The 14556-nt window shown below is 51.3% G+C and overlaps 1 protein-coding gene across 1 annotated transcript in view; it reads left to right on the forward strand.

Moving 5' to 3' along the window:
- The window catches only part of COL22A1 (collagen type XXII alpha 1 chain), a 200874-nt gene that overhangs the window by 51313 nt on the left and 135005 nt on the right, over positions 1-14556 (forward strand). Inside the window, exon 11 of the mRNA XM_068983408.1 lies at positions 330-368. Within this exon, the coding sequence (XP_068839509.1) occupies positions 330-368 (39 nt within the window). The remainder of the gene's footprint in view (positions 1-329; positions 369-14556) is intronic.

The raw sequence follows: 14556 nt of genomic DNA on the forward strand, positions 1-14556 counted from the left end.
AGAATCACACGGACAGAGGAGCCTGGTGGGTTATAGTCCATGGGGTCACAAAGAGTTGGATGTGACTTAGCGACTAAACAGCAACAGATTACATCTCTAAAAAGCTGATGTGGAAAAAAGAATGCTACCATCATGTTGAGTCTTTGGGAAAATGAAATAAAACTCATGAGAATCAACACTCAGGGAACGATAGATGACTTTTAGAGGTTCTTCGGCAGAGCTTATGAGAAAGCAGCCAGCTGTTCGAATCCCGGCGTGCTCACCATGTGTGACGCCATGCCATGGAGATGCTCTGTAGCAAACCTCTGCCTTCTGCTTTCCTCTTCCAGGGCAGAGGACCTTTCGTGCAAGGAGAAAAGGGTGAAAAGGTAAGCACCTCCCCGTTGTCTCACTCCTCCAGGGGCCATGGAGGTGGCCCAGGACCAGGATGAGGGCCTTGGGTTCAGGAGAGGTGTGTGTGCTGTGATGCTGCTGGTAAGAATTGGGTGGGAGGGAAGAGGTCTCCCTGCTGAGTGCCTCAGTGTGAAGTGCAAGGAGGGAAAGGCTTGTCTAGGTCCTGGATGCTCCACAGTGCCTAAGAGCACAGGGTACTTCATGGAGCTCCTGGTAAGTGGGATACAGAGCTGCAGATGTGGTTTGAGGACCAGCATGCTGGGCATTCAGTATCAAAACCTGTCCAGGCTTGTTTGCAGTGATGGGAAGGACAGTCTGCATGATCAGACATGCTGAGAAAGTTCGACTAGCAGGTACCAGTAGGAGGGGGGAGACCAGAGGAGCTTGGGGAATCGCCAGGAGATCGTTGCAGAAGCACAAAAGGAAGTTGAGGAGGGACAGAGTGGCAGGCGGCAGCAGCAGGATGGACGGAGGGACGGAGGCCTGTGATGTGCTCCCCAGCTGCTGCACCTTCTCTAACCTCCCCCCGCTGTGGCAATGGTGCACACACTCGACAGCTCCTGGGAAAGAGGGGGCGCTTTCTTGAAGTGTCCGCCTAGAAGAAGCAATAAAACACAGTCACTTAAAAATGCCATCTTCTACTCACACCAGTGATCAAAGCTACCTCTCCTGTTTCTCAGGAGAACAGCCGCAAGACTTTGCAACATACATTCGTGTTGATTATTTTCTCAGAGTCTGAGCACTTGCAGACTCGGGACACTGAGCACTGGACCCTGGGGGGCTCACATCAATCTCCTGCGTAGGGTTGATGATGTAAAGCAGGTGCCACTCTGTCAAGTTACTATGGAAACAGAGCTCTCACATGCCCAGCCCATTTTCTCTGTAGAGTACCTTTTATTTCGTTCGCTCAGGTCTAGAGATTTACTCTCAGGAGATAAATGGAGGTTGTGCACAAGTACAGAGCCACACGTTTCCTGCAGCGAAATCTATAAGCCAGTCTGAAAACAACTGTTGCTCTGTCGACAGCTACAACACTGTAGAATGCGCCTTTGTTGTGCAGGTCCGTAACACAATGGCACATCTCCGTAACGCAATAACACTTATGGACACATAGTCCCATCTAGAAGGATAATTCATGACCCAGAAAATGAAGATAATATTTTGTTAATTTTTAAAACACGTTGCAAAATATCTGTGCAGTGTGAGTCATGCATTGTGTGTGTGCGTGTGCGTGTGTGGAAGAGAGACAGATTAATTCTGGAAGCAAATCCCCATTGTTAATCTCTGGTTGTCTGTGGGTGGCCAGGCTGTGAGGGTCTTTATTTTGTCCCTTATATTCCTTTGTGTCTTCACTGATTCCACAATGAACTTCTCTTTCTTTACCTGTATTAAAAGCGCAGGCACAGGCACACACACATAGCAACTGCTGCACAAGAATACAAAGCCCGTTGGGGAGACGGCGTGAGCAGACAGCATAATGCGAGCTTCGCACCCGCAGACCTGGGTGGCCGGCGCTGCTCTCAGCTCTGCTGTCAGAGTCTAGTCTCCTGATGCCTGAAGCAGGGCTGATGGACCACCTTCCATGGTTCCTGTGTAGGCTCAAAGCATCGCAACTGGAACTTGGTTTGATAGTTGCCAGCATGCTGGTTCCTGAGGGCCCAGAGCCAGAGCACAGGGTATTAACAGGACATCCAGATGCTCCTCGGGCTCAGGCCTGGGGCTGCTGGAGCCCTCTTGAAGTCAGGGGGCTCAGCCTGGGTCCTGGTCCAGCCTGAGCTCTGAGTGACGTGCTGTCCTTCTCATGTGTTGGTGTTGCCAGGAGAAACTGACAGGCGCCCCTTCTCCTGGGAGAAGTAGCTGCATCTCTGCCCCGTGCGTTCTGGTTGAGCTCAGGTCAGGCAGCCTCCTCCTGATGCCTGGAGGCACGTCCCTGGTGCCCTGGAGTCCAGGCTGCAGCACTCCCCTCAGAGCTGAAGCTGCGCTGTCAGAGCCCCGCAGGGGCACCTCCTCACACACGTGGCGCTGGCAGAAGAGGCTCTGGCATGCCTGGCTCTGTCCTCGGTTGACATTCTCTTGAAGTTGGGCATTTTTAGTAAAGTCTGAGTTTAGATTCTGCCACATATGAGCTGTGCGATTTGGGGTGAGTCACCTCCATCTCTGGGTCCCTGCTTCCTCATCAGTGGAAACGAGGGAGTGGGTGTGATGATGCATAAAGGCCCTTGCAGGTGGCTGTTCGGAGGTTTGGTCATCAGCCCACCCCCAGCCTGAGTCCCTGGGGCCACCTTCTGTAGCTTGGAGCCTCTGCCTCTCCTCCAAGGATGCAGGAGGCCAGAGTGAGTCAAGGGGATGACTGAATTCACGGCAGGGAGAAGGCCACTGGTGACTCATGCCCTTGGAAAGAGCTTCATAGCCTGGCTTTTTTGCTTGAATATTCTCTCGAAAGCAGTTGCAGAATACCAAGCAGATTGGATGGACAGGAGCCCGATGTGTCTGGAAATCATATTGCTCTAAATTGTGCTTTTTTTTTTTTTTTAAATTTTTGGTGACGCAGTTAACCAGTGTGACAGTGTGCATCAGCCTCTGTGAAGGCCGCGTGCCCTGTAAGCTGTGTCTCACTGTTCACACAGTGCTTCAGGGAAACCAGTGCCCTGCCCTTTTCAAAGATGAGAGAACTAGCTTAGGGGTCAAGTGACCTGCCCAAGGTCACTGCTGGTAAGATGGCTAGAAAACACAATACTGAAGTACTGTGTGCTAAAGTGATGGGTACTAAAGTGAAGGGATGCTGGGAGGCTGATTGAATCCCCTTTGTCCTATAGCTGAGTGAACTGAGGCTCAGAGAAGGTGAGTGACTGGCCCAGGGTCACACATCTGAAGCCCTGCAGGAGCTCTTGGCCCCTTGACTCTCCCGGCCCAAGACTGGTGTGTGGCGCTCTGTTCCTGGACTGCTTCTGCCCTTCGTTTAGGAAATTAACATCCTCTCTGGTTCCTGTTGTGCCCCATATTCTCCCTGGTGTTCTTGGGGTTCTTCTCCCTCAGTGTTTATATATGTATGAAATCAGGCTCAGGGAAAAGGGGAAGCAGGCTTGTGGAGCTGCCTGAAAAGATCTGCCTGCACCTCCAGCACTGGGGACATGGAAAGAGAAAAAGGGACTTGAGACCTCCTCACAGTGTCTGGAAGACGTCTGCATCTAAATCCGTGCTTGTCTAAGGAGTGAATGGGTGGTTGGAACGTGCACCTCCATCATCCAAGACCAGGGGCCAGTAGAGGGGCCCCAGACTCTGCAGCCAAAAAGACTCAGCTTCAAATCCATGTCGACTGTGTGTCTCCCCTTGGGCTACTTGGAGCCTCAGTTTCCTTTTCTGTAAAAGATAGGAAGGGAAATAATAGTTCCTACCATGAGAGGTTGCTCAGAGGATTCAGCCAGTTCCCTTGCCCACATAATGGGTGACACTGTGTTCTTGTTACCCCATCATTGCTGGCAGTTCTGTCTTGGTGACGATGGTGATGATGGTGATGATGGTGATGTGATGGTGGTGGTGATGATGGTGATGTGATGGTGGTGATGATGGTGATGTGATGGTGGTGGTGGTGGTGAGGCGATGGTGATGATGGTGATGTGATGGTGGTGATGATGGTGATGTGATGGTGGTGGTGGTGGTGATGATGATGATGATAGTGATGTGATGGTGATGGTGGTGATGATAGTGATGTGATGGTGATGATGGTGATGTGATGGTGGTGATGTAATAGTGATGGTGGTGATGGTGATGTCATGGTGGTGATGATGGTGATGTCATGGTGGTGGTGGTGATGTGATTGTGATGGTGATGGTGGTTGTGATGGTGATGATGGTGGTGATGGTGGTGATGATGGTGATGTCACTGTGGTGATGGTGGTGATGAGGATGATGGTCATGATGGTGACAGTGATGGTGGTGATGGTGATGATGGTGATGATAGTGATGTGATGGTGATGATGGTGATGTGATGGTGGTGGTGGTGATGGTGGTGATGGTGATGTCATGGTGGTGATGATGGTGATGTCATGGTGATGGTGGTGATGATGGTGATGTGATGGTGGTGGTGGTGATGATGGTGATGATAGTGATGTGATGGTGATGGTGGTGGTGGTGATGATGGTGATGTGATGGTGGTGGTGGTGATGTGATGGTGATGGTGGTGGTGATGGTGACAATGGTGATGTGATGGTGGTGATGATGGTGATGGTGATGTGATGGTGATGGTGGTGGTGATGATAGTGATGTGATGGTGGTGATGATGATGGTGATGTCATGGTGGTGATGATGGTGATGTGATGGTGATGATGGTGATGTCATGGTGATGGTGGTGATGTGATTGTGATGTGATGGTGGTTGTGATGGTGATGATGGTGGTGATGGTGGTGATGATGGTGATGTCACTGTGGTGATGGTGGTGATGAGGATGATGGTCATGATGGTGACAGTGATGGTGGTGATGGTGATGGTAGTGATGTGATGGTGATGGTGGTGATGGTGATGATGGTGATGATAGTGATGTGATGGTGATGGTGATGGTAGTGATGTGATGGTGATGGTAGTGATGTGATGGTGATGGTGGTGATGGTGATGATGGTGATGATGGTGATGTTATGGTGATGGTGGTGATGATGGTGATGTGATGGTGGTGGTGGTGGTGATGATAGTGATGTGATGGTGGTGATGATGATGGTGCTGTGATGGTGGTGATGATGGTGATGTGATGGTGATGGTGGTGATGTGATGGTGGTGATGTAATAGTGGTGATGGTGGTGATGGTGATGTCGTGGTGATGATGGTGATGTCATGGTGATGGTGGTGATGTGATTGTGATGGTAATGGTGGTTGTGATGGTGATGGTGGTGATGATGGTGATGTCACTGTGGTGATGGTGATGATGAGGATGATGGTCATGATGGTGACAGTAATGGTGATGATGGTGATGATGGTGATGATAGTGATGTGATGGTGATGGTGGTGATGGTGGTGGTGATGATGGTGAGGCGATGGTGATGATGGTGATGTGATGGTGGTGATGTAATAGTGGTGATGGTGGTGATGGTGATGTCATGGTGGTGATGGTGGTGATGTCATGGTGGTGATGGTGGTGATGAAGATGATGGTCATGATGGTGACAGTGATGGTGATGATAGTGATGTAATGGTGATGATGATGATGATAGTGATGGTGATGGTGGTGGTGATGTGATGTGGTGGTGGTGATGGTGGTGATGATGGTGATGTCATGGTGGTGATTAGGATGATGGTCATGATGATGGTGAAGGTGATGACAGTGATGTTGGTGACAGTGAGGACGATGGTGATGGTGATGATTATGGTGATGGTGATGATGCTAGGGTAGAGCCACTGCTCTGGGCTGGTTTGGACTAGTCTGGGGAGAGTCAGGGAGAGCAGGGAGGGACGATGACTTCCATGCCTCTCCACCCTTGGTCCTTCCATGTTGACAAAATAGATGAGTAACCATGGTGAGGATGTTGGTGTGAGGTTTCCTGCGGCTGGGCACAGTGTCTTTTTTCCTTAGAGACGTGGTTCATGAGCCCCAAGGAGAGAAAAAGATTGAGAAACAAAAACACAGCCTCCTTTTTCATTCCGAGGGCCCTCCTGCTCTGGGGACCAGAGCCTTCAGGGGAGGGAACCAGGGGAGGCTGCCTTGTGGTCGCTTCCTGGACCCACAGCACCCTCTAGTGTCTGGAAGTCAGGGTGTTGATCGAGTTTTCCTCTTTATGGCTTCATTCGATATTGGGGAGCTCTCTGCCCTTTGGGGGTACACCGCTTTTCCCTGGGAATCTGGCACATGGGGGAATAAGGGTAAAGGGAGCCTTTGTTTTGTGCTCAAATGTGGGCTTAGGTGTTGGAAAGAAAGCAGGCTTGGGGAGCTGGGCCGACCTGGTTTGGACCAGCTCTGCAGTGGCTGCGTGTGTTTTAGGTGGTGTCTCTCTGAGCCTCAGTCTCATCGTCTGTAAAGTGGGGCCGTTGGGGCTGTGTTATAGGAGGTTGGCACTGCCTGGGAGAGTGCCTGGCTTAGGTCTGCAGGTAGCTGCATATAAAGATCTTTTATCATTCTTCCTTTCATTCATCTGCTAGACGCTATTACTCAGATCCACGAAAGAGCGACAAGTGCTTCTTAAGGAGGCAGTCTTAAAGTACTGAGCACGTGGGACAGAGTGGTGGGTTCATGGAGCTCTAAAACCTGCCCTGGGTGGCCTTCTGGCAGAGAGCAGCCCAGATCTGGCGCTGGGAAGACCCACCCCCCACACACCCAGTTTCCCTAGAGTGGAGAGTAACCAAGGACAGGGTAGGGAGCAGGCTTCACAGCCCCCTAAGGAGTCTGGATCACAACTTATAGATGGTGAAGGCCTTTGAGAGACATGGGATGGAATCAGGGCAAAGTGTCTCCAAGCCATGCTTGGGTCAGCAACTCTGTACTCAGCACTTGGTAGACGGGGTAAAAAAAAATACCAACAAACAACAACCTGAAAGCCCTTTCTTCAGCATATTCACAGGAATCCTGTCTGGCAATAAATAAAACTTTGTATGGATTTTGTGCTTGGATTTCACAGTGTGGTGCCCCAGAAAAAATATGCGAGCAAGTAGAAGAAACTCAGCTGAATTTTTTTGGGCTGGTTGGCTCCTAGCAGATAGAATTTTCAGTTCAGTTCAGTTGCTCAGTCGTGTCCGACTCTTTGCGACCCCATGGACTTCTGCATGGCAGGCTTCCCTGTCCATCACCAACTCCCGGAGCTTGGTCAAACTCATGTCCATCGAATCAGTGATGGCATCCAACCATCTCATCCTCTGTCATCCCTTTCTCTTCCTGCCTTCAGTCTTCCGCAGCATCAGGGTCTTTTCCAATGAGTTAGTTCTTCCCATCAGGTGGCCAAAGTATTGGAGGGCGGTGAGCTCAGGTGGAGGGCATCACCTTCTCTCTCTCTCATGGAAAAGGCCACCGAGATTTAGGAAAATGCTCTTATGGTGATGTTTTCATTGTAGAAGTTGTAGGAAGTAGTCTATAAGGAGCTCTGGTTTGTTCAGAAGTGTATGAGTTACCCAGTCTAGGGCCAGGCACTGTGCTGGAGGGCGGGGGAAGGATGGCACAGTGAGGGGCATGAGCTTTAGAGCAGGATTAACCCACTGTCTACACCTGAGAGTCAAGGTGGGTGGAGGAGCCAGGGTGGGGGTCAGGGTGGGTGACGCAGAGAGAGAGCGGAGAATCACTGTGGCCCCTGCAGAGCTTGCGGGGCAGAGCCAGTGGTGGGTGGCAGTGTGGCTGCTCACACAGTCCTGACTAGCCCGCAGTCTGAGCCAGCTGGGAGCCCTTCCTATGAACATCACAGGGGTGCCTGGGGCCCTGCTCCAGGGGATGGTCAGACCTGCTCTCACAGTGACAGTTCTCTCATCTCAACACAACAGACCCACCTTGTGCCATCACAGCATGAAAGACCCGGTCTCTCCCACTGGATCTGGTTCTTTGTTTGGTGTCTTTAAAGGCAGGCAGTCTTTGAAATTGTGAGATGAGAGGATTTTGTGGAGGTGGAGATGGACTGCCCAGGTGGGTGGGAGTGGAGCGCAAGCTCTGCTACGTGATGGATTTTCTTCCCAGCACCTCCTTTCAGAGCTAGTGACCAAGTCAGGTCCTCGGATGGTCTCAGCTGTCTCTACATATCACGGGGGTCTGGTGCAGGTGAGACGTGGGCCCTTGCAAGGGATGATGGAGCCACTCTTATGTCACAGATTCTGGCTGAGAGGATGGCCTGGGGGCATTAACACTGGCAGCCAAGGTGAATTCAGCGGCCAGCGCTTGGTGACTCTTGTCTGGACTCGTCTCGGAGAGGTGCCTTGAAGTGGAAAGAATCGTGATGTCAGCCTTTTATTGACCGCTTTCATCTGCCTGCTGTTCAGTTTATGACTACCAGCCTCTGCAACTCCTTGAAGGACTCTGGGGCATGCCTGAGGGCACAGAGCGGTGGGTGAGGGTTTCTGGGGCCGTGTCTGACCCTATGTGCCCCACTGTTAACCCCACACTGGCCAGTGCCAGTTCCCTGCCCGCCTCTAGAGAGATGCCTTTATCTGGGATTTCTTGACCCTCAAAACCCACGTCCCTCGTGGGAAGGAACTTATTTTAGGCAATGACTACATTATAGAGCCTCTGAGCCATAAAATATAAAGTATATGTGTGCGTTTATATGTGTGAAACTTCTAAGACGTACTTACACCCTTTGCCTCTAGCTCTGGGTCTCATCCCCTTTGTTAACGACTGGGTTAATCAGCACCCCCATCTCCTATTCTTAGCCTGTGCCTTAATGTGCATTATTCGTGGTTATTGAGCTGGATAACTGTGGTTGAGTGCCTTCTATTTTTATCATAATTAGAGGATTTAGGGGGAAATAAGTTTAGCTGCCTACGTGCCCTCAAATAGCCTTGTAGGTGGGGGCAGATTGCTGGGAGTTGGAATAAATAAAGGTGCCACAGACCCTGTCCGTGGTGCTGAAGGACACACTGAGGAAGTTTTGAGTTCACGGGTTCTCACAGCCCCAGGCAGAGCCAGAATAGGAAAGTATGCACTTTCTCCAGCTCCATCTGACACTCAGGCTCTTGCCAAGTCTCATGGCCCAGTCACAGGGCCAAGGGCCTCATACAGGAGGGTGAGAGCATTTATTGGAAGGGTAAGTGCTGGACTGGGAGGGCGGTGGAGGCCAAGGGCGCAGACCCTAGACGCCAGCTGGCTGGACTCAGATCCCAGCTTGGCCACTTAGCAGCTGTGTAACTCTGTCGAAGTCAGTTACTCAACCCCTGCAACCCTTGCTTTCCCCCATCTATAAACTGATGACTATAATTCTACCGGCCTCAGTGGGTTACAGCAAGGATGAAGTGAACTAGTGAAAATAAATGACTTCTGTTGTTAAGAAGTACTCACAAATGTTGAGTATAATTACTGTTACGCCAGTGTAGTTTTTCACTTTTTACACCAAATGACATCTTCTGCGTCCTCAGCAGCAATGAGGTCTTATCCCCAGGGGTGGCTGACAGCTGGGAAATGTCAGTGTCCCCCACCTCTCTCCCCGCCCCCCACCACAGGAGGACTTGTGCAACTCCCAGAGTCTCAGGAAGCCTGGAGGGTGTTATGAGAAAGCGTGTCCCAGGTGGGCTGACATAGAGGTATAAAGTATCTTTCTCTTTCTTCACTTCATCCAAAACAGCCTGCAGAGCATCTAGGAATAACAGCAGTCCCTTGTACTCACAAGTGTCTGCCAGGACTGACGCTCAAGCTACTTAGTTTTGGGGTAGCTATTGTTGTCCTTGTTTTCAGGCCTGTTCACCATGTGACCAGGTGCAAGTGACTCTCTGTCTCTGTGTGGCCAAGCCAGGGATTGTGCTCACATATTCAGACACCACGGAGAAGTGGTTCTCAAACTTGAGCAAACACCTGAACCACACAGAGGGTTTGTTGAACCAGCTGGCTAGGCCCCGCTCCCAGTCTGTCTGATTCCATGGCCCTGGGATGAGGCCAGAGAATCCGCCTGCCTAACCAGGCCCAGGGATGCTGCTGTGCCAGAGCTGCGCTCAAAGGATCACTGTGCAGAGGACCTCTCTGTTCCACCTGAAGGGCCTGCTCTGGCTCAGCCAGGGGGTGAAGAGGAATCCTAACGGGGCATCTCCACAGCAAAGCAGTGCTTCAGTTGGGATATAGGGGGCAGGCTCTGATATTTAAGTAATAGAACAGGAGACATTTCTGTTTTCTCTTTGTATTTCGCCCAGTGAAGTCACCATATGATCCTTGGAGCTCTGTTTCTTGCAAGTGGGCCTAGATGGGTAATTTCCTGCCAGACATTACCCTCTGGGGCTTCTGGTGAGATCATCCAGGCAGAGTGTGTGTGGAGGGAGTGAGGTCAGAGCTTTGACTTGGAATCAGGGCCCCCGATTTTGAGTCACAGCTGCCAGTGTGAACCGAGGGGAAGCCCCTCATCCCCGAGCCCTGGCTGTCGTCTGTAATGGGTTTCACGTGCATTATCGATGCTCATCCTTTTGTTTTTCATCCAGGTTTTAGTAATTCTATTCCATGATGACTGTGACATAGGAAGATGAAGCGAAGTGTATTTTCTTTTTATAGTTTATTTTTTATTGATATATAGTTTATTTGCAATGTTGTGATAATTTCTTCTGTATAGAAAGGTGACGCAGTGTGTGTATGTGTGTGTACGTATGTTCCTTTTCATCATGGTTTGTCCCAGGATACTGACTATAGCTCCCTATGCTGGGCAGTAGGACCTTGTAGCTTATACCTTCTCTATGTGATCGTTTTCATCTACTAGCCCCAGACTCCCACTCCATCTCTCCCCTTTGTCCACCAGGAGTCTGTCCTCCATGTCTGTGAGTCTGTTCCATGCTGCTGCTGCTGCTGCTAAGTCGCTTCAGTCGTGTCTGACTCTGTGCGACCCCATAGACGGCAGCCCACCAGGCTCCCCCGTCCCTGGGATTCTCCAGGCAAGAGTCCTGGAGTGGAGTGCCATTGCCTTCTCCAATGCAGGAAAGTGAAAAGTGAAAGTGAAGTCGCTCAGTTGTGTCCGACTCTTAGCGACCCCATGGACTGCAGCCCACAGGCTCCTCTGTCCGTGGGATTTTCCAGGCAGGAGTGCTGGAGTGGGGCGCCATCGCCTTCTCCGAGTCTGTTCCATAGATAGGTCCATTTGTGTTCTCTGTTAGATTCCACGTGTAAGTGATAAGTATGGCCTCTGTCTTTCTCTTTCTAACTTACTTCACTTCCTATGACAATCTCTACTCTCATCCACATTGCTGCAAGTAGCGGTCTTTTGTTATTTTTTATGGCTGAGTAGTATTCCATTGTGTATATGGATATAGTCATCTTAAGTGAGTGATTTCCTTTTCACAGGCAAACAATGGAGGTTCCTGATATTATATTCCAAATAACAGAACCTGATGCTCTCTTCAGATTCCCGTGTGCTCAAGTCATCTTCCGAGGCATTGTCTCAAGGCATCTCACTTTGGGCCGGAGGTGCTTTTCCTCCTCGCGTCACCCTGCTCCCAGGTGATGAAATGGAGACCTGGCAGGGAAAGGCAGCTGTTTCTGCTCAGCTGAGGCCCAGCAGAGGCGTCACATGAACCCAGGCCCTCCCCCAGTCTGGGCCTCTCCTCTCCTCCCCTGTCTCTCCTCTTTATCTTTCTCTCTCTTTCCTTGCTCGCTTCTCTTCCTGCCTTCCCTCCCTCCATCCCCTTTCCTTTTTTTTTTTTTTTCCACTTTGCCGTAGATCCTGAGCTCCAGATTCCCTTTTCAGGAGCCCTCTGTGCCGACCTTTCCCGCTCTAGGCCGGCCTCCGGTCTGTTTCCTGCTCCGCTCATTGACCCGCCTTATGGACCTGAGAAAGTGTTCTTAGTTCTCCACAGAATATAAGCAACTGACACTTCAATAGCATTTTATAGTCTACAATTATATCCACTCTTGTTTTCCCATCTCAAGCAGCATGAACCTTTGTCTTACAAATGACGACACCAAGGCTCCAGGAGGCAGCGTGACTTTGCTGGTGGGATGTCAGGGAGCAGCTTAGGGTGGTAACTTCTCTCTTCACAGCATCTGCAGGCAGCTGAGTTCAAGAGAAGGACTTTGGAAGGTGTGTTGTGCTGGCATGGTGGTGTTCTGTGATGCTAAGATTATGTGACCCTGGAACATGAAATATCTGGGCCAGGTTGACTTTTTCTTGGGCACACAGCCTCCCGGGGCAGGAGCCCATCTAATGAAATATCTGGACCTCATGATGACTTGAAAATGGAAGTTTCTCAGTATGTGTCTTATTTCCAGTGCTGGCTTGGTTATCCCAACCATGATTCAAATTAAATAAAAAAAAGATGTTAGCTTCTTAGACAAAAAAAAAATATTCATTCATCTCTAAAGAGGCTGACTTTCTTAGACTGCAGGGGAGCCCATCCCTGCAAACAAAGCAGAAGGGACTGGCTCTGGGATGCGTGTGTGCTCAGTTGGGTCCGACACAGACTGTAGCCCACCAGGCTCCTCCATCCATGGGACTTTCCCAGAAAGAACACTGGAGTGGGTAGCCATTCCCATCTCCAGGGGATCTTCTTGACCCAGGGATCGAACCCATGTCTTCTGCATTGCAGGCAGACTCTTCACCACTGAGCCACTAGGGAAAGCCCTGGTTCTGGGACACCAGTTCTCTAAAATCAGTTTGCTGAGCTGTTCCCGTTTGTGGGAAGCACAGATCCTGCAGCGAGGCTCATGACACCTACTTCCTAGTGGAGCCTGAGACTCAGAGCACTGCGCTGACCTGGCCGAGTCTGTCAGTACTGAGTGACGGAGCAGGATGTGAAGCTGCAACTTACTGGCTCTTGAAACCATTGTTTTCCTGCAACCGCCTGTGATTCACTTTGGCCCTGGGGTTTCATACCCCCAGGGCTAATTCTGAAGTAGGGGGGTCTCCCCTTGCATGCCCACGGGGCTTAGGAAGGGATGGACGCACAGGGAGCACCTGTGGGGCTCTGGGCCCGGTGGACACTGTTCACACCGTGTGACCCAGTCCCGATTCCCACCTCGTGGCGCTCCGGTCCTGTGATCAGACAGACTCACCCAGAAACTTGCTGGACAGCAAAGACGGGGCTGGCCCTGCGACAGCCATGGGCACAACGGAGGTTCCGGAACTCTCTGGAGTCCCCTCTGGCATTGTCTCTGGACTCCTCCCCGGCTTCCTTTATTACACGGTCCTGGCAGCTCCGTGCCCTGCTGCCCCTGCCCCCTGGATTCCCACGGCAGGAGCCCCCCAGACCTCCCTTCCCTACCTGCAGCTGCCAGGAGACAGACTGAGTAACTGATCCCCGGGTGAGCTCTGTGTCACGCCACCCCAGGGGGCCTGATCTTGGGGGTGTCCTTATTCTTGATGTTGCCCTTTTGGGAAATCTTGAATTTCTCTCTCGTGTTGTAGGGAAGCAGGATTAAGCTGGCCCTGGCTACCTGGAAACACACCACCTTTTGCTTCAGCTCCGGGCAGATGAAACATGGGCCTTGGAGACAGACAGGGCATCTGGGGAGCTGAGCCCACACTGTCCCTGACCCCCAGCATGCTGGCTTGAGCAGGGCGCCTGCCTCCTGAGAGGCGTTTGGGGAAACTCTGATGCTTCCCCAGGGAAGGGAGGCTGGTGAGGCCAAGCGGGGCTGACCTTGATCCCTGGGGAGGAAGAGCAGGGCTGGGTGCCCAGGCTTCCACTGCCCCAACCTGCCTCACTGGGCCATGGAACCGCTGGGAGGCCACCAGGAATCCAGTGTCCTTGTGTGCTCGTGGGCTGCATGTGACGTGAGTGTGAAACACAGATGTGCTGGGGGGATGAGTTCAGTGCACTGATGAGCGGAGAGAGCTCAGAACATGACAGGTTGGGAATGTGACGTGAAGACAGGCTGTGAGCAGCACAGCTGTAATGTCCTCTTAGTACTGTCTTTAGTATCCCGTTCGTATTGCTGTTGGCTCTGCCATTAATGCTAATGATAGCAACACTAGCTGGTGTCTACTCGCCGTTCCATATCAGAGAAACCACTTGCATCTGGACTGGTCGCCTCGTTCAACCTCAGCTGAGTTCAGAATAGTCAGATGGAGGGACAGGCGGGCAGGGGTTCATCCTCACCATGCAGCTGTGCGATTAGAGGCTGAGGAATCTCCGGCCACAGCTGCCCTTCCCTTATAGGGGAGGACAGGGAGGACAGTCTGACCCTAGCAAGCATCCCGTCAGCTCCCAGTTGTCCCGAGGAAATGGCCACTCAGGCAGTTTACTATGCACATCGCACGTGAGTTGTGGTGTCCTTTGCTGGCCATGGGGGTGCCCAGTGGGGTGTGTGCTCTATATCTGAAATACCCGGTCACCCTCGCAGTGATCCTGCCGGTGTCACTCTGCACACTTCGAAGAGAGATGAGTGATGGCCTTCCAGGGTGGCTGCCTTTGGGGTCCCATGGCTAGAAAGGTGCAGTTGTGGGTCAGAGATGTCTGTCTGTCTGTCTCTCCAAGAACAGAACAACTTAGAATGTTCGCCCATAGAATGCACTTTGTAAACATTTTTAAAGTATTTGTGAGTGTGCCTGTCTGTGTGCTTACATGCGTGCATCTTAATTTCT

The sequence above is a fragment of the Capricornis sumatraensis genome, chromosome 11, assembly GCF_032405125.1.
Source record: "Capricornis sumatraensis isolate serow.1 chromosome 11, serow.2, whole genome shotgun sequence".
NCBI classification, from domain to species: domain Eukaryota; kingdom Metazoa; phylum Chordata; class Mammalia; order Artiodactyla; family Bovidae; genus Capricornis; species Capricornis sumatraensis.